The sequence below is a fragment of the Gymnoscopelus microlampas genome (assembly GCF_963454915.1).
Source record: "Gymnoscopelus microlampas genome assembly, chromosome: 1".
NCBI classification, from domain to species: domain Eukaryota; kingdom Metazoa; phylum Chordata; class Actinopteri; order Myctophiformes; family Myctophidae; genus Gymnoscopelus; species Gymnoscopelus microlampas.
In genome coordinates, this window is record NC_139962.1 from 61,105,747 (window position 1) to 61,127,275 (window position 21,529).

Consider the following 21,529-nt stretch of genomic DNA (forward strand, 5'->3'; position numbering starts at 1 on the left):
CAGAACTGAATAAGAACATCTGCTAAATGCTACCATTGTAACTCTGTGGAGTATTCCAGTTTATTATAGAGTACAGAAGTCCTGACGTCACTCGTTCATCCCCTGGTTCGTTAAGTAATTTCTCTATGGAGAATAACATTGGGTCATCTTAGAATCGTCTCATATAAGAATTGTGGTCCAAAAATAAACAAACTGTCTCGGGGATATTGTCAGGGAGGAGGTTCTGTATCGTTTATGATAGTCAGTCACTTATATTAGTGAAAGTAAAATCTTTCTGGCGAAGATTTTACTAATTCGGTGGAAGTAACATTAGCGTTTTCTCACCTTCATATCCATACGAGTCAAACCGGCGGGATCATTTGTTTATTTTTGGAACACATTCTTATTTGACGCGATATTAAAGATGTCTATGGGAATTCAGAACGGGGGTGGAAAACCGCGAACCAGGTAGGATGTGTAAATTACGTCAGACTTCGGTGCTCTATTGCAGTGGGTTTTAGGTCTTTCTGAAGGTTATTTTATGGACACTCAGCTCTCTCTCCTCAGGGTCGTGATGAGGTGGACTCCATCTCTGGAGAGCTACAGTCCCTCAGGATGAAAGACCAGACACCAGGTATGACCATTCTTCAACGTAGGGCCATATAGAATTCAAACGTGACTTCTAGGCCATAAGCAGCATTGAAATGAAGGACCTCCGTCCAAGATTTTACCACTGAACCCAAAAATCCCTCAAATTTGCCATATTAGACATTCTATCACACGAAGGAAATACAAAATGGCTGAAAATCGATTTGGGCAGAAATTAGTGAGGCCTATAAAGTGCTGCGTCAACATCCATGGATTGTTTGATTGATGATTGATTATTATTTTGTATATACAACCATGACTTAATGAATGAATGGGTGAACTAATGAACAAATGAATGAATGGATGAACTAATGAACACATGAATGAATGAATGAATAAATACTACTACTACTACTACTACTAATAATAATAATAATAATAATAATAATAATAATAATAATAATAATATGTTAAGTTGGACACACACACACACACACACACACACACACACACACACACACACACACACACACACACACACACACACCTATGCATTTAAAACCATAGAACGTTCGTAATCATGTATCATGTGTTTCTCACCCACAACTCAATGTTCATTCCTCTTAGCTTCAGCGAGAGACTTTGTGGATCAACAGCAGGGTTCTCTGATTAGGAGAGTGAGGATTGTCGCACCCGTCATCCTGCAACGGCTCCGTGCTGAGCGGGTCATCACCACTGAGGCCAGAATTAATGTGACGTCTAAGCCCACCATTATGGATAAGATGAAGGCACTGCATCACCTCGTGGATTCCAGTGGGCCAAAAGCCAAAGACATTTTCAACAAAATTCTTGAGGAAAATGATCCATCTCTTCTCAATGACATGTACTGTAAGTGAATGTCATTTAAATGAATTTGTAGCCCAGGTCAAACATTGTTTTAGTTCAAGAGAATGCATCATGGCCTGAAAAGGCCATGCCTCTCTCTCTCTCTCTCTCTCTCTCTCTCTCTCTCTCTCTCTGAAGAAGACCTTATTAGTTGGTCAAAATGTTGGGTTGTCAATACATTTATTGCATCCTTTGTCTTCAATCTTATTTTTATCTCTCGCTCAATCTCTCTCAAACACACACACTCACACATACGTATAGAAAAAGTGTCACTATTTCTTGAGACATTAATATGACCTTTGCTGTATTCATCCCCCAAATTTACAAGATCAAATATGAGACTTTGTATAATTGCTGTTCTTTAGCTTTCATTTGAATTGAAGGATTAACACATTACAATCAGAATTATCAGGAAGTATTAGGTATGTTTGCACACTATGGACAGTTGTATCACCTCTGCACACTGCTGCTACACACAGAAAAAAAAAGGTTCTTAAATGGTTCTTTAAAACCCTATATGGTTCTTTGAAGAACCATCACCTGCTAAAGAACCATTTTATATAGCAAATGGTTCTTTAGATTCTTAAATGGTTCTTTAAAACGCTATATGGTTCTTTGAAGAACCATCACCTAATAGAGAACCATTTTATAGAGCAAATGGTTCTCCAGATTCCTCATATGGTTCTCAAGGATTTAAAAGGTTCAAGGAAGGGGGAATTATTTTCCAAACCATTTCATATTACAAATGGTTCTTCATATTCCTCATATGGTTCTATGGGATTTGAAAGGTTCTTATTGGTAGGGGATTTTGCAACTGTAAATTATAACCTGTATAAAACAATTACAAATTATTATTTTTGTAGACGCTCTTATTTCAGAGTTATTCACAAAAAAAAGGGCAATACATCAAATGCATTACATGGAGATTGTAATCTAGTTTTAGGATAGGTAACCCGAGAGTCTATTGTCAGTCTAATCATATATTATATAATAAGAAAGAAAAAAAGCCTTATCTCTGATGTCAAATTCAGCCTTAACCATGCAGCTATACCCAAATATGGAGTGTCTAACCTCAATATGTTCGCATCAGGCGCCAATAGATGTCTGCTCCATATATGGGCACAAAAGGTGCCATGCCCATATATGGAGATATAGGCCTACCCTGCTTTAAAAACCAGCACAAACCAGCTTATGATGGTTGCTGGTTTTAGCTGGTTTTAGCTGGTCTTGGCTGGCCTTAAGCTGGTTTAGATGGCATACCAGGCTGGACAAGCTGGTCAGGCTGGTCAGGCTGGTTTGCCAGTGTAGTTGGTTAGCTGGTCACTAAGCTGGATTCTGCTGGTCTTTGCTGGTCAGCCAGCTGGCTGGCTGGACTGACCAGCAAAGCCAAGCTGGTAGCTGGTCTTTGCTGGTCAAATGGGTGGACTGCCCAGCAAAGACCAGCTTACCAGCTAGACTTAGCTGGTCAGATGGCTGGACACTGGACAGACCAGCAAAGACCAGCTTAGCAGCTGGTCAGGTTTGGTTAGATCAGTGGTTCTCAACATGTGGATCGGGACTCCCAGGGGGGTCCCCACATGATTTGGGGGTGGTCCCCAGATGACAGTGAAGTGACAATTTAAGGACCTTTAAGACCTTTTTAATACCTAAAAAAACAAAACACCATTACTCCATCAAAAGTAAAAAAATATAATATACAAATGGTCAAACATTGGCCAAATTGTCTAACAATAATAATAATATAAGAAAACATTTTGAAAATAGCAGATCTACAAGCTCACAACACCTTCCTTGCGAGGCGTTGTGAGCTTGAAGATCTGCTATTTTCACAATAGAGTCAAACTAAACGTAAATGCATCAACTATACATTCCAAGTGCTTATCAGGGTGGGGGGTCCCCAGCTCAAATATGATTATTTTGGGACGTCGCGGCCTGAAAGGGTTGAGAACCACAGGGTTAGATCACTGTTTCCCAAACAGTGGGTCGGGGCCCATTTGTGGGTCATGGACACATCACAAGGAAAGATCCCTTTGTTTGTTTCTTACAAAAATATATTACTATATTATTTCAAAACATTTCCCACCCAAAAATCGAAAATCTTCATCAATAAAAAAACAAATAAATACAAAATCTAAGAATCATACATCATACCTGCCATTAGATTGTGAAGTTTTTCTTCTGTTACAATACCCCCCCCCCCCCCCCAGTATATACAGTATACAGTAGGCCTATACAGTATATTTTATTTTATTTTATTTTATTTTATTTTATTTTATTTTATTTTATTTTATTTTATTTTATTTTATTTTATTTTATTTTATTTTATTTTTTATTTTACATTTCTTGTCCTTTTCTTGTGATGTGACATAGATAATATATTTATTTTATCGCAATTGGCAAAGAATATGCTAGTTTGATTCTAAATAACACTTTTTATTGCTATGGTTACCAAAATGAACAGATCTACAGATCTACATCTTGTCGCAATTCGATGCGTTGTGAGCTTGTACATCTATTTTCTTTTTTTACAGAGAAGTGCATCATGGGCCCTGAGCAGTGTTGCCATATCTGCTTATTATAAGCGACTTTGGGCTTGTTTTTCTGTAAAGTTGCTTGTAAATATTAGTGAAAGATTTCACTTCTTTTTGATAGTAGAAATAGCAGATCTACAAGCTCACAAAATGCATTGCAAATGCGACGCACTGTGAGCTTGTAGATCTATATAGGCTGCAAATGTCGCTTCTTTTGGGCTTAATTGTTTTCACAGACCTGGCTGCTTATTTCTCTCACAAAATCTGGCAACAATGTCTCAGCATGCTCGCGACTGCGCGGGGAGAATGAATGTTGTCTCGAGCCTGTAGCTCACTTCAGTAGAAAGTTAGATAAATTGCGTTGCTTTGGATTCATCAAAAAGAATTATAAACCGGCTTCAGAGAAGATAAAAGGATGAAGAAGAAGCGGCGGACATTTTAGGTGAGTGTTGACACACAGAACTACTGTTTATGTAGGCTTTTTAGCCTACTATTACTGTATTGATAATAAGTGCGTAGGCTGATGTTTTTGAAGTCAATCAAGTCATGACCCAACTCTACACATTGTTTAGTTATTTAAATTGTCTTGATAACGGGATTATGACAATAATTACAATAAACTATAGTGGGAATATAGCTACAGAGTTTTAATATCCCGTGAACTCTGAACATTAATGATTCGCTTGTCTGTGTGTGTGTGTGTGTGTGTGTGTGTGTGTGTGTGTGTGTGTGTGTGTGTGTGTGTGTGTGTGTGTGTGTGTGTGTGTGTGTGCGCACTGTTGTAGTGCTAATTTTGGAAGTGGGGGAGCGCACCTCTGAAACCTCTTAATGATTAAAAAAATAATAATAAAAATAATAATAATTTATCTAAAAAGAATAAAGTCATAAAATAAAAAACAATTTAAATATATTTTTTTCAGCAGTTAAAGTGAGGGAGCGCCGCTCCCCCGCGTCCCCCCTCCACTGTGTGTGTGTGTGTGTGTGTGTGTGTGTGTGTGTGTCTCTGTCTGTCTGTCTGTCTGTCTGTCTGTCTGTCTGTCTGTCTGTCTGTCTGTCTGTCTGTCTGTGTGTGTGTGTGTGTGTGTGTGTGTGTGTGTGTGTGTGTGTGTGTGTGTGTGTGTGCGCACTGTTGTAGTGCTAATTTTGGAAGTGGGGGAGCGCACCTCTGAAACCTCTTAATGATTAAAAAAATAATAATAAAAATAATAATAATTTATCTAAAAAGAATAAAGTCATAAAATAAAAAACAATTTAAATATATTTTTTTCAGCAGTTAAAGTGAGGGAGCGCCGCTCCCCCGCGTCCCCCCTCCACTGTGTGTGTGTGTGTGTGTGTGTGTGTGTGTGTGTGTGTGTGTGTGTGTGTCTCTGTCTGTCTGTCTGTCTGTCTGTCTGTCTGTGTGTCTGTGTGTGTGTGTGTGTGTGTGTGTGTGTGTGTGTGTGTGTGTGTGTGTGTGTGTGTGTGTGTGTGTGTGTGTGTGTGTGTGTGTTGCTGCAGTGGCCAAAACGAATGGTTTGCAGGCAGCCCTACAAAATGAGAAAAAGGAACCCAAGAAGAGAGAACCATTATGTGTTATGCCCCCCCCCCCTCCCACAAAGAAGAAAACAGTTTGAAGGTAAAGTGATATTGTTTTGTTAAATATTAAAGTAATCATTGCTTGTTCAGTAACGAAAATGCACTCATATACTAAGCGTACTTCACTTCTGCTTGCTATATGCAGAAGAAGCTCCCCTTGGCCAGCCAGCACCAGCAGCATTCTACACTTTAGCCAACAAGGACCATTACAAGGTCAACCAGAAGGCAAGAGCCAGAATCAGGACCCTACATGAGGACCTCAATCGAAAAGGTGAAGATGATCAGTAGTAGTTGTATTGAGTCCTTATTGATTATGGGGGATGGCTGATTTAATTTGAATGCACTCATAGCTTGGTGAGACTGTCAGACACTAATACATTACTGATTCTTTTTTCACAGGCATGACGCCGCAAGGCAGAGACCGTAAGAAGAGAGTCTGTAAAAAGATGTGGCACGAGGAGACCACAACACTGCTTCAGCTCAGCCTTTACATGGGTGTACTGGCTCTCCTCAAGGAATACGTCATGGTTTTCCAGGTGGGTGTTAAACATTAATTCCAACTGTTGACTACGCAAGGGATAATGCATGGGGAGGTAGTCATTATTGAAATTTAAAGCCCGACAGGGCGATTAACCACCGAGGCGCATTATTATTATTATTACACGGCTACTTAATAAATACATAAATACATTTACCCAAAAGTAACAACAAAACAAAGTATTTCCTTGCTTACGGCAATGAAAGTATTCCATAAGTATTGGGCTGGGCGGACAAGTTCGCCTCGCAAAAACAAATGACGAAATGGAAAAAAACTCGCCCCAAAACACACTCGCCCCCCATTCTATTTACTGCCGATTTGCCTGTAATACCGCCGGATTTGCCCCGGGGCGACTGTGTTTTGGGGCGAGCGTTTTGGTATTCCCCCGTTGTTGTGCCACGATAAACAAGGAAGCGCAGTGGATCAAATAGAATGACTTCTCGGTTATTGCATCGTCTATTTCTCACTTCAAATGTTTTCAAAAACATTCTTGAGAGCAACGTTTAGTTGTAAATTACATTGTTTGTTTGTTTACATGGCTGTCATGTTGGATAAAGCATATAACCAAGCAGCACAGGTTGACATGAGCAGGTGTTCTGAGTCTCTGATTACACAGCGGTCCGTTATAGAGCTCATCGGTCATTATCCAGAAATAATGACCGATGACTGACCAATCAGAATCGAGCATTCAACCAAGCCGTGTAATAAACTTGTGTATCCAATGGTTGCTTTTCCATTTCATTCCATTTTCCATTTTTGTTCTACATATGCAGGGTAGCCAAAACCTTGGTTCACAAACTGCATGACAAACAGCTGGAGCTGTTCTTGGCTTTCCTAGCTTGCTTTGTTAAAGCTGAACACATCACCCAAGTGTCACCTAGGACTCTGGTGGAGCTGGTACTGGTGGATGACATGCTGCTGCCTGCCAGGGAGATGTATGTGGGGAAGGAAGCAGACACATTCAGGACCACCAAGCCCAATCATGCAGTAAGTAGCCTCTTCTATTCATTTACATTTGAGACTTGACATTTTCTTTTGCATTGTTTTGGAAAACCTGTATTAATGTCCAGTTTTGTTTAACTGCATTTCAGCTGCTGAAGCCATTCATGCAGAAGGTGAGAAAAGCGTACATCACTACTGCTTGCTATATGCAGAAGAAGCCAGCCAGACACTGAGGGCCCTGTCTGCTCTGGACCCACTAATGAGAGGCCATTCACAGGCAGCCATCCAGCTGAAGAAGTTAGGTGGAATGCTGGGCCACCTCTTACCAGCTGATGGAGACATCCACAAAGAGCTCACACGGTACAACACAGATCTGAGCCTGTCCACGTTCAAGGAGGGAGAGAGCATGGTGGAGTGGTGGGGTCAGGTATTTGAAGAGAGAGAGAGAGAGAGAGAGAGAGAGAGAGAGAGAGAGAGAGAGAGAGAGAGAGAGAGAGAGAGAGAGAGAGAGAGAGAGAGAGAGAGGTGTGATGAAGCTACAGAGTGTTTTAGTAGCCTATCCTGTGAACTCTGAACAATAATGATTCGCTTGTGTGTGGCCAAAACGAATGGTTTGCAGCCCTACTACCCCTCCCACAAAGAGAAGAAAACAGTTTGAAGGTAAAGTGATATTGTTTTGTTAAATATTAAAGTAATCATTGCTTGTTCAGTAACAGGGGGTCTCATACAGGATAAATAAGTGCAATTGGAAGTGATGACAAAGAAGTGGGCATACTAAATTTGAAACTGAATTGTCATTGCGAATCTATTTATTTATGTATTTGTGATTATATTTATTTAATTTATTTCTACTGTAGTTTTACATCCAAATGTCCTCACTAAATACTAAAATCAATTTATTGTGTTTTTATTTGTATTTATTTTTCTAAAAAGTTTCTAAAGATTTAAATCTAAATGTCTTAAGTTCATGTTTAATGTTCAAATATGGAGATATGTGGGCTTATTTATTAATAAATTCAAATGATAAAATCATGTGTCCATCTTTTCCAGTAAATCTAATATATTTTAATGTGTAATGAAACATTTATTATCCAAAGAACCTTTTTTTTCTGAAGAACCATTATAAAACGGTTCTTTATTGAACCAATTGGATCCTCAAAGAACCACTTTAGAAAAGGTTCTTCAGAGAACCATTTTTTTACATGGTTCTTTGAGGAACCAGAAACGGTTCCTCAAAGAACCATTTTTTGATGGTTCTTTAATGCACCTTTAATGGTTCCTTATTGAACCATTCGAATAAATGGTTCTTTAAAGAACCTTAGTGTAAAAGGTTCTTTCTGGAACCAAAAATGGTTCTTCTATGGAATCACTCTGAAGAACCATTTTTGGTTCCAGATAGAACCGTAATTTTTCTGTGTGTAGGATACATTATCATGTGTACACGCATAATGCATAATGTATCATGTGTTAAGTCATTTATTGATTCTTTTCTGCATGTGCAGGAGGAGAGTTGAAGAGAGAGTCGGACTCGTAGAACCAGAGTTGACAGAGGAACCAGCAGCAGAGAGACTACTGGAGACATACGAACCAGGAGCAGAGGAGAGACTACTGGAGACAGATGAAGATCAGGATGAGGTGATCAATTGTTGCCTGTGGAGATGCATCAGGAGGAGAAGGAAGTGAAGGTTAGTTCCTCCTCACCAGTATTCTTATTGACAGTATTATTAGTGTATAAATATGTATTCTTATAGTAAGTAGTATTAGTATATATGTCACTGGGAAATTGGCATTCCAGGGAAATTGAAAAAGGAGTTTTTAGGCACGGCACGAGGCGGGTTTTTTCGAGACAGGGTTTTTTCGAGACAGGGTTTTTACGCGAGCTTGAGGCCGAGGAGGCGTGCCCGAGTGCCTACAGGCGCGGTGGTCTGCTAGTCGAATCAGCGCCGTCCGAGTTGTAAACCGATAGGGGGAGAATAGATCTTTTCATGGGTTACTATCCACTTGTGCGTGTGTGTCGTGGATAAACTAAAACAAATGTTAAAAGCCAGAACACAATAAAATTATCTTAACAGTCATGTATATGTATGTATATGTATGTATGTATGTATGTATGTGTGTGTGTGTGTGTGTGTGTGTGTGTGTGTGTGTGTGTGTGTGTGTGTGTGTGTGTGTGTGTGTGTGTGTGTGTGTGTGTGTGTGTGTGTGTATGTATATATATATATATATATATATATATATATATATATATATATATATATATATATATAAATAAATAATGTGTTCTTATAGTCATTATTAAATATATGTGCATCAACAGTATAGTTGTTGTGTTCCTCCAGTCTCTCCTCCTGTGCTTCCCTGTCTGTCCACCAGATGGCGCCTCATCCTGTTGTCGCCAAGCAGCGATGTGTATGCACCTCTCATGTTCCCAAGTCGGTTTCTGAGATTGCTATTTTCGCTTAGTTTAGCTACTTTCACACTGGATCGATGTGATGCATTATTGTCTCCGCCAGGCCGAAGGCATTGTGGAGACCCATTAGTCGGGAGATATTAGCAGAAAAAGTTCCAATCTTGGAATAAATTCCTTACCAAAAATCCTGCTGCTTGCGGGCTTCCTGGTGCTCAGGAACAGTCAGGAACAGTACAAACTGAGATTACAGCTGAGATCACAGCTGAGATCACACAATGCAACTAACTCTCATTACGCAAACTGAAGAAGCAGGAAATTATCGTCTGAAACCTCATGAAGAAGCAAAGGCGCAATGCCGACAGCAGAAGGCCAAAGCTAAGAAACAGAGACAAAGACCACTTGAATCCCCAAATGACAAAAAAACAAAGACGAGCCACAAATGCTGACAACATGACACAGCAAAGATTGCTACATTCTCTGGAAGAAAGAGTACAAGAGTCTGTAAAGAACATAGAAAGGAAAAGAAGGCACTGCTCACAGTATTCAATAAATGAAAGACAACATCAACGAGCAGATTACACCAGTAAGAAGAGATGCTACAGATCACTTAAAGAAGTAGAAGACGTTCAAGTTGATGAAGCTGGTGCCGCATTCTTAAAGAAGTTTGATTTTCGTTGGTTCCACCAAGCTTACAAGCTAACATTGGTCAAGCTTCACGTGACACGTGACAATATGTTGAAAGGGTGTGCTTTGATTGGCTAGCGAGACGCATGACGAAATACATACCTATAAATAGGTGAATCACTTCGAAACATTGCGGTGCGGAGACTTGTGCTCCGAGGAGCACATTTTCTAGTTGTGATCTGCTTTGCTCATTTTCTTTATAACATATTGTCACTAGTTATAGATGTACTGTGTTATAATGTGTGTTGTAACTAATTACAAGGTAATGCATCTATTTGTAATAGTGGACAGAAAACAGTCTGAAGGTGTGTAACCACAACGACGGTGATAACTGTTGCTGAAGACCTGGGGAAGCAAAGCTGGAATGCGGTCTATACACATGATGATCCAAATGAGGCTTATGATAGATTCCTCTCTATTTTCATTGCCTTATATGATAAACATTGACCATTAAGATTACAGAAGAAACATACATTTGAGGAGAAGCCTTGGATGACAAGAGGTTTAGAAAATGCATGTAAAAAGAACAATATATTGTATAAGCATCGTTTTAAGAATAGAAGTAAGGAAGCTGAAAATAAATATAAAAAATACAAAAATAAATTAAAGGGATATTTCACTTTAAAAAAAAAAATGGGTCATTTTATCGTCTACTCAGGCTTTTGGGAGCATCCCGGACAGTTCTGGTGACTGATATTGTCCTTCTAATATGTGAAGAGGCCGTGTTTTTTCAATTACTTTTTCCATTTTTTTTTTTGGAAAAAAATAATAATAATAATAATACAATAAAAAATAATAATAAAATAAATGAAAAAGTAATCGAAAAAACAGCCCCCTCACGTATTAGGAGGGAACCTAAGGCATCTAAAACATGTATAAAGGTTGTTTGCTGTAGTAAAGGCAGTGTGTTTGAATCTGCATACACATGTTGTTGTTTTGATATTAAATAAAAGCTGTTAACACACATGTAGTCGTCTACTTGCCAGTAATGTGAACCCAGACATTTTGTGAAATTTCTGTCTTCATCTTCTCCAACCTCTACATTTGTCTACTTCTCTTCCTAGTGTTGCACAACTGCACTTTACTGTCATACATGTGTTAACCCAGCTTTGTAACTACATAATGTCCAATTGGGCAGGAGGAGCAACAGGGCTTGCATTCATGACAGGCATGAGTTCCTCCCCTTCCTTCTTAACCCATCCAAACTTGGCGATGTCCACAGCTGGTGGATCAGGGCGGTCTGCTGCTTTCCAAAGCAATGAGTATAATGCTGGTTGGGTGGGGATTGGGGTAAATTACCCTGGATGATCACTGACTTATACCCTTCTGTAGCATCCTTACTCATCAATGATGGATGCAGTACAACGCACTGACTTTTGCCTTGTTTTTTTTGTTCTAGCACCTTAACTAACGTTCATAAGTATATCATGCACAGTACATCTGCTGCTATGCTTACGTACCTTTATATCTTATCTCAGGTACGTGTATAGGTGTACATGTGTATGTAGACAATTTTGTTTTGTTGATTGATCTCCTTTCCCCTTGCCCTTCCCCCCTTCTTCTTCTTCCCTTTCTTTTTTTCTATGGAAATAATACGATGGGAACTGTGCACGAAAACAAATTTCACCCACTTTCTTTTACTTCTGTAAACATGTGATTTGACAATAAAGCTGATTCTGATTCTGATGGGACCGAGCCGAGTTAGTAGTCAAAGAGGGCAGAGAGCTCCATTATTTTCTTGCTCCCCACCACCAGGTGATGAAGCAATCCACCCATAGCCATAGCCTGTGGGGTGCTCTCTCGCTTTTCCAGGAATGGAGAAAGCGGAGAATGGAGAACTCATGAGTCTTTTCTCTCTCCTCTAAGAAGTATTGAAGAAGAACAGATACTAACATACGTAAGACTTGCACAGCTTTGGGCCAGGCCTTCCCATTAAAGATGGACCTCAGCCTCCAAATGACACACCTTCTAGTGTTATGGTTTCTTGTCTTATACATGCCTTTGTAAGTGTCAATTTATGAACATACGTGAATCAGAGAAATAGAGGAAAAGTTAACTAGTGTCTAACTAGTTAGAAGAGAGCACGCCCACTATGGACTCTCTGTGCCTGGTCTAACAATAGCACACTGACAGGAGTGATGAGAGGAGAAAGGTACAGTGACCCCTCACCTATTCACCCACTCACCCAGACCCACAGCATCTACGGATGGTGACACAATGCCATACCTGGAGCTAAATAAAGACTTGACCACAAGACCCACTGCGACAATGATGACATCTTGCTGAAGTAACTGACCACTGACAGGGCAGTCAGGAAGGTCAGGGCTAAAAAGAGATCAATGGATAAGGACATGAACACTGATCAAGACATGTGATAACCCTAGTCTGGGATATATAAACGATGATGCGAGAGGTCCCAAGCAGCTGACCTGCCGAGAATCCTTGTGTATTTGCTATGCATGGCTCATGATAATAAACTCAACACCTTACCAACAAAAGTCGTCGCCTGTCTTATCTTGATAAATAATCAACACTAGCTCCTCCACCTCCACACCTGTTGAATTCATAAGAAAAAATAATTGTCCGGCCGCGATCCTCTATTCCAGCGCTATGGCCGTTTGAATGTGGCACACAGAAAAACACAGAAATCCGAGAAAAATGTACTTTTGTGAATCCTTTAACATGGAAGGAGGCGATCTTTTTTTCGCTGTGATCACGTGATTTCTGGTTGTACTCTTCTTCGTGGTGCTTGGATCATTCACAGGCTGCCCCCCCCCCTCACCAAAAATAAATAAATTACGTCTTTCACTTCCGTGGCAGCAGTGTGGGCGTTTGGAGGTAAACCACGTCCATTACGTCCTTGTCAGGGGATGAGTTCACTACGTCAAGTCCTATTTTATACTTTCAACATTTTTCCAAAAATCTGCCTGCTTCTAAAGCCAATGATACTATGGTACAATGCTATTCACTGTCACTGTTGTCATGTGTTGCACTGATCCTGCTGCATCGTGTCTCCAGTCCCTGGCAACGGCATCCTAAGTAGCATGGAATTGCCTTCTTTGCACAGGAACAGTTTTTATGGCAGCCTTTGATACAGCTGCATGATATTGCCTTGTTCATTGACACAGGCCATGCTGGCTCGGTAGATGCAAGGGGGACTGCATTGCTAGCACTGAGAGACCATCCATACTCTGTGAAAGAAGGAATATCCGGCTTGGCGATATGTGCACATTTATCTATTATGGTTGCTAGAGCAGCTCTTCTCAGGTGCAGGTCAAAGGCATTCTCTGTCGGGGGCAGCAGCTTTAAGATGGTTGATCTATTATTGAGGAACTTGTACACTCTAAGCTTACTCAGGTCAAAATCCTCCTGGTGGTCCGCTTTGGATGTATATACAGCAATTGTGAGGTCTCGTGCCTGATTGATGACGTCATCTGAGAGGGAATCAGAAGAGTTTTCACCAAACTCCTCAAGTGCAGAGATCCAGACGCATGCTGGCCTTGAACCATGCCTTCTTCTCAGCCTCCTGTTGTGTGGATTCTAGTGCAGGGACATCTTCAATAGACCCCTCCTTGATCACCACACTCCTCGTCTCTTCTTTAAACCCCCCACCCATGTAAAGATGTGTTGGACCAAGGGCCGACTTAAGTTTCTCATTTTCACACCATTCGTCACAGAGGAAACTCAATAGGTTTGCCTTGTTAGCTGACACAGCAAGAAACTCCTGAGGATCTGGAGCTGTGTAATGCATACTGACTTCATATTCTTTGGTAGGTTTTGGTCGAGCATATCTGTGTTCTTGCTCAGCTGTCTTAAGACTAGGTCCACTGTACCGGTCAAAACAGAAGTGAATGATCTCTGTGCCAGCAGGCACATCATTCAACAGCAGACGTTGGTATCGTTCAGCGATTGTTCCAAATGCTTCACCTTTCAGGAACGACCAATTCAAGTTCAAGTATCAAGTATTTATTTATTTGCCATTTCAAAACAAGTTTGATAGGAAATTGTCTTGGTAATTCCTCTCACATACAAGACAGCACAAAAAAAAAAAAAAAAACAGAACCAAACAACCATACAAACAAAACAACACCCAGACAACAGAACAGCAGGAACATTGGTGTTGTTTGGCACGTGTATACAGTACAGACAGTAGAAAGTGCTTAGTGCAATTCAAGTATGTAGCATTTTAATATTTAAAGTGCATACCGTCTAGTTTGTAGTGCAAGAGCGTCGTTAAGGTGCATGATTGCTTGGAGGTATGTGCTGTCTCTAAAACGGGAGGTTCTACTCCCAATGCTGCCATATCTCCTACCTGATGGGAGGAGATTGATAAGGTGATGGTCAGCTGTGATTTTTTTAGCCCTCTTCATCAGTCTAGTGGGATAGAGTGATGACAGCGATGGAAGACTCGAACCGATTATTCTAGCTGCCTGACGTGTAACCCTCTCCAAACGTGTCCTGTCCTGTGTGGTTGTGTTACCGTACCAGACAAGTATAGAAAAGGTAAGCACGCTCTCAATGACAGACCTATAGAAGTGTATCATGGCTGTTTTACTGACCTTGAACTTACTAAGCTTCCGCAAGAAGTAGAGACGCTGGTGGGATTTGCTGACCTTGAGGCTGGTGTTGAGTTCCCATGATAGGGATTCGTAGATGGTGGTTCCGAGGAACCGGAACGAGGAGACCCTCTCAACCTCTACTCCATTTATGGAGAGAGGAGGAAGGGAGGTTTTGTTCTTCCTCCTAAAGTCAACAACCATCTCTTTGGTTTTTGAGATGTTAAGTATGAGATTGTGGTTCTCACACCACCTCACCAGGTCATCTATCTCATTACGATAGCCAGATTCATCACTGTTTGTAATTAGGCCTACCACAGAGGTGTCATCTGCAAATTTAAACAACAGGACTGAATTAGTGTGTGATTGACAGAAATAAGTGTAGACAGAATATAGAAAAGGAGATAGAACACAGCCCTGGGGGGCACCTGTGTTCAAAACCTTGGATTGTGAGATTAATTTGCCGACTTTGACAGCTTGTTTTCTGTCACTTAAAAAGTCATAAATCCATTTGCAAATGGATTGTTTAACACCCAGTTCCTGTAGGGTTTGGATCAACTTAACAGGAACGATGGTGTTAAACGAGGTCTAACAATTAAAACTGTGTCAGATTTGGAATCCTCATGGTTGACTTGTATGGAAAAGTGCCTTCATACATGATTCTGGGTCATCCAGATCAAAAGTAAATTTTTAGAGATGGCGCCGGGCGCCATTTTGAATTTGGCTGTCTAGCAAAAAATGCCAGGATTTTTGGGAGGGACCTGGGGGCTAAATCTTTTCTAAAGGGTCCATAGAGGTCAAATCAATCGTCAAACCATCCTTGCCAAAGGATGGTCACGGAACCACACTTTGTGACCCGACTAATGTGAATTATATATATTTAGAAACATTTGTTGCTTTAGTTTTAATGTTGCGCGGAAGAACAGATGCAAGCCTCTTGCATACCGTCGTACTGGTACTGGTGTGTCACTTCTACTTCCTGTAAGTAGACAAAAAAATCACACCCTGTGAGAAGGTAGCGGCTCCTTTGATACATTATGTCATCGATATGTGTTTATAATGTGTTTATAGCCATGTGTCACGTGAAGCTTGACCAATCACTTTGTTGACGGGTCTGACCAATCAGAACGTTGACGGGCCTGACCAATCAGAATGTCGACGGTGAACACGGACTAAGTCAGGTATAGAGCAGGATCCGCTCAATACCTTTAGGTATAGACCTTTAGGTATAGACATTTAGGTATTGACGGGTCTGACCAATCAGAACGTTGACGGGTCTGACCAATCAGAACGTTGACGGGTCTGACCAATCAGAAGGTTGACGGTGAACACGGACAAAGTCAGGTATAGAGCAGGATCCGGTCTATACCTAAAGGTATAGAGCGTCTAGCGCCGCTAAAAATCACACCCTGTGTGAAGTGAGTGGTGCCTTTGATGAGCCCCGTATTGACCCCCGTATTGATGTTGTCATCAATGTTTGTGGACAGACATAGAAAACAGACTAGAAAATGTGCTTCTCGGAGCACAAGTCTCCAGCACTTACCCTATCTTTAACCATAGTTTTCTAGAAATGTTCTCATTCTTAGATTAGAACATCTAAGGATTAGAACATGTTAGCTTGGCTAACATGTTCAATCAGCCAAGCTAACATGTCCAATGTTAGCTTGGCTGATGGGACTGATGTCACTTCGAAACATGTAAACAATGTTTCGAAGTGACACACCTATTTATAGGGCTCTATTTCGTCATGCGTCTCGCTAGCCAATCAAAGCACACCCTTTCAACATATTGTCACGTGTCACGTGATGCTTGACCAATGTTAGCTTGGTGGACACACGGACATACATACATACATACGTACATACATACGGACACACAGACAAAGCCGCGTATAGGAGTGGTTGCCTTCGGCACCACTCAAAAATAAAACTACTGTCGACTAATCATTACAAGTGGCTCTTATTTTGAAATCCTCCGTTTTTAAAGGAAGTTTGTTTCTGTTAACCAGTATGATCTGCCAGTATGAGTGCTAGTACCATAATGTACACTGTGCAAATCAAAATGACATATTCGTAATACATTTGTACTGTGCAAATAGCTGAATAGGATGGGTTAGTTGTATTTTAACATCAGTCATAATGGTGAGCCATAACGTTTTCTGAGGTTGTAAAAAGGTTGAGAACCACTGTGGTAGACTTCAAGAGGTGGGTCTACTTGCCTGATTGTCACATCTTTTTACTTTTACTTTTCAAGTACATTTCAGAGCCTGTATTTGTGTACTTTTACTTGAGTAATTAGTTGAATAAGTACTTTTACTAAAGTCGCTTTTTACATATTAAGTAAATGTATCTGAGGCTACTTCGACTTTAAAGGGATAGTTCACCCCCAAAATGACATTTTTTCTATCGATTAGTCACCCCATGGAGACATTTTTTTAGTTTTTGTTGCATTCCTAAGCCAATAATTTCATGACCGACAGTGGTTCCAGTAGGAGACACAAAGAGTCTCCTTTGTGTCTCCTACCGGAACCGCTGCCTACCGGTCCACTGGTCATGACCTTTTTGGCTTAGGAATGCAACAAAAACAAAAATACTTCGTATGGAAGTATTTCACTGAAGATGTGGACAAAACAACGGTGGAATAACGAGCTAGGCTAGGAGCATAGCATTGTTAGCTCGCGGTCAATCGTCATGGCTGAACGTACACTTGGTGTTTGCATTTCTCCATTTACAACTCGTACATCAACATAAACGTTCAGATTTAAAATATAAAGTGCTTATCTCATGGCCACGGGTGTTATAATTATGTACGGGCCCTCATAAGTTCCCGTATCTTCCGTATTGTTCAATAAAAAGCATTTTGATCCGATTGATGGCCATTGTCTCCGTTGTTTTTCAACTACGCGGCCGTATTGGTTGGGGGGTGTATTGCACTCCTGATACGTTATAACTCTATGAGAAAATGGCCGCCGATCGGATTAAAATGCTTTTTATTGAACAATATGGAAGATACGGGTACTTAGACCCACCCGAAGTTAATGGTAACAACATCCGTGGCCATGAGATAAGCACTTTATATTTGAAATCTGAACGTTTATGTAGATGTTCGGTTTGTAAATGGAGAGTGCAAACACCAGGTTGGAGTTAATCCAGGACCTAGCTGGTCGTGTCTTCGACTACCAGTGGGTCAAATTTAGTGGTGGAAGAAGCACTCGGTGGTAGCAATACCACAATATAAAAATACTCTGTTACAAGTAAAAGTGCTCAAAATGTTACTTGAGTTCAATCAAAGTAAAAGTACTAAAGTCTTGGTATCAAAAAGTACTTGAAGTACCTAAAGTATAAGTACTAAAATGTTTGAAAATAGCTGATCTACAAGCTCACAACGCGTCGCAATGCGCATTGTGAGCTTGTAAATCAGCTATTTCCAAATAGACTATGTATAAAATAGGGCTAAAGTGGTTAATGTATGTTTTATAATGTAATAATTTATATCTGCAAAGTAACTAGTAACTCAAGTTTAAAATGATTGTAGAGGAGTAAAAGTACAATATTTCCCTCTGATCTGTAGTGGAGTAGAAGTTAAAGTATTGGAAATACTCCAGTAAAGTAAAAATACCTAAAAAAAATGTAATTGTGTTGCATCAAATTTCTATATAGTGGACAGCTGACTGAAAGGTGTCAATGGGGGAGTGATTAGAGGAGTGGCTAGGTTGAATAAATTACCCATTGTTCACGCCCATTACCTGGAGCTGAGGGGTGCTATAGAAGTGGAAATTCTTTAGGAAGGATTATCTCAGTTTGGACTATTATAGATAACAAGATTAAAATGGTCACATCTTCTTCAAATATGTTCCAATTTCAATGAATGATACATCATATGAAAGCTTATATTCTGTACTTCAACAATCTGTAATAAAATGAAAAATGACGACTTGATGCCTAAAGCACTGTACCCGCTCACATATGTCTTGTAGCCTACGACTGTAATGACCATAAAGTAACCTCCTTAATAATAAATGTAATTTGTAATAATAGACATACAGTAGTTATACACTTAGCATAGACTGAAGTTGGAAAGGCTGTGCCCAGTGCCTGTGTCAGCGCGGATCGTGCTGGCGGTGGCACGTGCACTGGGCGCTGGGCGTGCGAACGCACCCAATATTGTCCGATTAATTTTGAGGGGGGGCCTTTGATTTGGTGTAGTTCCATGGCCCTGAGGGGCCTTAATCCGGGCCTGAGGCCAATGCTCACACGTTCTGAACGGGGTTCCCAACAGATTCAGTAGCGCAGCTCTGAATCTGTTCTTGAGAGATTATTGGGTATTATACGTGATGACACTATTATGCAACATCATCACTATGTCGTCATCACAACCATGTCCTTTAAAATGAATCATCAAATAAATAAATGCTATTTTGTAACTTTTACCAATGAATGCAGCTGCCTGTATCAACTTCATGAACTATCAACATTGCTGAACAGACTGCTGTGTAGCGCAGGGACAACATGTTCTATATTAGGGAGATCACCACTAATCAGCTTCCCTGATTGACCAACCCAACTCATCGGCTTTGTGGATTTGTCAAACTGTGTGACGTTTGTCCCACTGATCCAATCCAACACATTAGGACTTCATTGTTTTACGGAGCAAGACTTTACAAACACAACTTGATCTACAGTGTGAGAAATGTTGTGCTGGACGGTACATCTGAATGGAGCACTAAGAACATACTGTTATGCTGCTGTTGCAGTCGAGCACAATGTGTACTGCTTTGGAGCATTCTGGGACAGCGCCGAGCGTTATCAGTTTGAAGTGAACGTTTTCAACACAGTGTCTTTACGCTGTTTGACGTCGCCCCCAGTGACAACTAGAAGAGGAGAACGCCCCCTTGAGGTTCCCTCCGCGCGCAGGTACCACACAGCTGTGCCAATAGCAGATTTGATCTACATCTGGGGAGGTCTTCCTGAATGCAACCGGCTCTATGCATTTGATGTCGACACCCATAGATGGTTCAAACCCCATGTTTCTGGTACTGTTCCAAAGGCGAGGTGGTACCACTCAGCCTGTGTCTTGGGGAAGGTCATGTTTATCCATGGAGGATACAACTACTGGACTGGACACATTAATGACACTTATAAGTTGGACACCACCACGATGGTCTGGTCTTTGATTTTAACCAGAGGCACTCCACCACCTGCTTCACGATATCACTCTGCCACCATCATCGGGACGAAGATGTTTGTATTTGGGGGCTGGGGGAGGTCTACTACAACATGGAGCGAGGTCTACTACAACAACATCAGAGTGTTTGACACAGAGACCAACTGCTGGCTGAGCACGCCTTCTGCACAGCTTCCAGAAGAACGCAGGTGTCATTCAGCCTTTGCCTACAATGGAGAGCTGTACTTATATGGTGGCCTTGGCCGGAACCAGACCTTCAATGATCTGTGGAAATTCATTCCAGAGACCTTCTCCTGGAAGCAGGTTGAGCCCAAGGAGAAAGGTCCACGTTCAAGGATGGCCGAGATGTGCTGTTGCATGCCTGGGAGATCGTATCATCCTCTTTGGAGGACGGAACACACCTGATGACCTGTATATCTTAGACTTAAGTCCTAGCCTGAAGACGTTATGCAAGTTAGCAGTTATTCAGCATGGTGTGGAGCAGTCAGAACTCCCACACAACATCAGGTGGGAACTGGCAGCCATGAACTGACAGCAACTAACCTCGCATCACCAGTCTTTCCACCTCGGAGGAAAGCCTGGTCTGCGTTCCAGAAGACAACATATGATCCGGTCTAGACCACGCCTACTGAAAAAAAGAAAAGAAAAAAGAATCCTCTTTCTGGTTCTGCCTATCCGGTTTTGCGGTTTAAATGGAATAGAATTTCCCCGTGGGATAATACCGACGCTAAATAGTCTCCGGATAGTGCACGCACATTTACATTTAAAAAATAAGCTAAACAATGCCGTATCAAGGATTTTATTAGCACGGACCTATTTTGGGGTGAGACGTTTTTCCGGTTCTGCCTATCCGGCCACTTTTTCTTTTTTTTACTTCCGCTCCCGACCGAATCATATACCCGAAAATGGAATGCTGCCCAGGCTAGACAGCAACAGAGAAAGAAATGGGGTCATGGGGTCGCCAAAAAAAAAGCCTCATAATTTGGGGTCGTGGTTTAAAAAAGTTTGAGAACCCCTGCTCTAGTCCACAGTTTCCCAAACAATTGGTCGCGGACCAATTGTTATGGGTTGCGAGTGAATACCCCTTTATTTTGTATTTCCTACATTTAGTTTTTAACTCTTTAACTGCCATGGTAAATAGTGTAATAGTGTCACCCCACTGCCAGCAAAAAAAGAGCGATTTTACCGTGGCTTTGAACAATCATGGAATATTCTCCGTGACCTCCATCCTCGCGGAGATCGGCTCATAACAATCACGGGGTCCGGTAGTATAGGGGAAAAATAATTATCCGCACGGGGTAATCCATTGCACAGCTGCAGCCATTTGAATGAGGGTTGATTTTGTCACAAAGCAAGAGGAACTAAGATATAGCCATTTCCCCATAGGAAATAAACAGGAAGTAAATAAGTTTGTATTTTTTTAAATTCCGGTCTGTCGTCATCAGGCAGTGAAAGCATCATTCATAGGATAGGATAGGAAAACCACTGATTATTATTATTTCGAGCTAAAACGTTTGGGAACCATGTGTCTAGTTTTTTTTTTTTTAGGAGTTTACAGTGTGTAATTCATTCCTGTAGTCCAAGGGTTCGATACGATACGATACGATACGATACGATAATAATTTATTGTCAGTTCACACTGAAATTTGTCTTGCGA

At 40.9% G+C, this 21,529-nt stretch overlaps 2 protein-coding genes across 2 annotated transcripts in view; both read left to right on the forward strand.

Annotated features, from left to right (window-relative positions):
• The window catches only part of LOC311044412 (uncharacterized protein), a gene marked incomplete at both ends in the record, with an annotated part of 21,061 nt that extends 11,560 nt beyond the window's left edge, over positions 1 to 9,501 (forward strand). Inside the window, 4 exons of the mRNA XM_084055965.1 lie at positions 547 to 613; positions 1,195 to 1,450; positions 8,541 to 8,673; positions 9,412 to 9,501. Coding sequence (XP_083912091.1) covers positions 547 to 613; positions 1,195 to 1,450; positions 8,541 to 8,673; positions 9,412 to 9,501 — 546 coding nt within the window. The remainder of the gene's footprint in view (positions 1 to 546; positions 614 to 1,194; positions 1,451 to 8,540; positions 8,674 to 9,411) is intronic.
• LOC311046312 (uncharacterized protein) lies at positions 5,731 to 7,328 on the forward strand. Its single transcript, XM_084058541.1, has 4 exons — positions 5,731 to 5,829; positions 5,958 to 6,098; positions 6,875 to 7,083; positions 7,188 to 7,328. Exons 2-4 carry the CDS (start codon positions 5,960 to 5,962, stop codon positions 7,269 to 7,271), a joined length of 432 nt encoding a protein of 143 aa, XP_083914667.1. The 5' UTR covers positions 5,731 to 5,829; positions 5,958 to 5,959; the 3' UTR covers positions 7,272 to 7,328.
• Positions 9,502 to 21,529: the final 12,028 nt, after the last annotated feature.

Excerpts from the sequence above, each read along its gene's own strand:
- LOC311046312 (XM_084058541.1), top strand. The coding sequence starts at position 5,960 with ATGACGCCGCAAGGCAGAGACCGTAAGAAGAGAGTCTGTAAAAAGATG. Across the intron at positions 6,099-6,874 it reads CGTCATGGTTTTCCAGGTGG|CCAAAACCTTGGTTCACAAA; the intron begins GTGTTAAACATT and ends TATGCAGGGTAG. Across the intron at positions 7,084-7,187 it reads CCACCAAGCCCAATCATGCA|CTGCTGAAGCCATTCATGCA; the intron begins GTAAGTAGCCTC and ends ACTGCATTTCAG.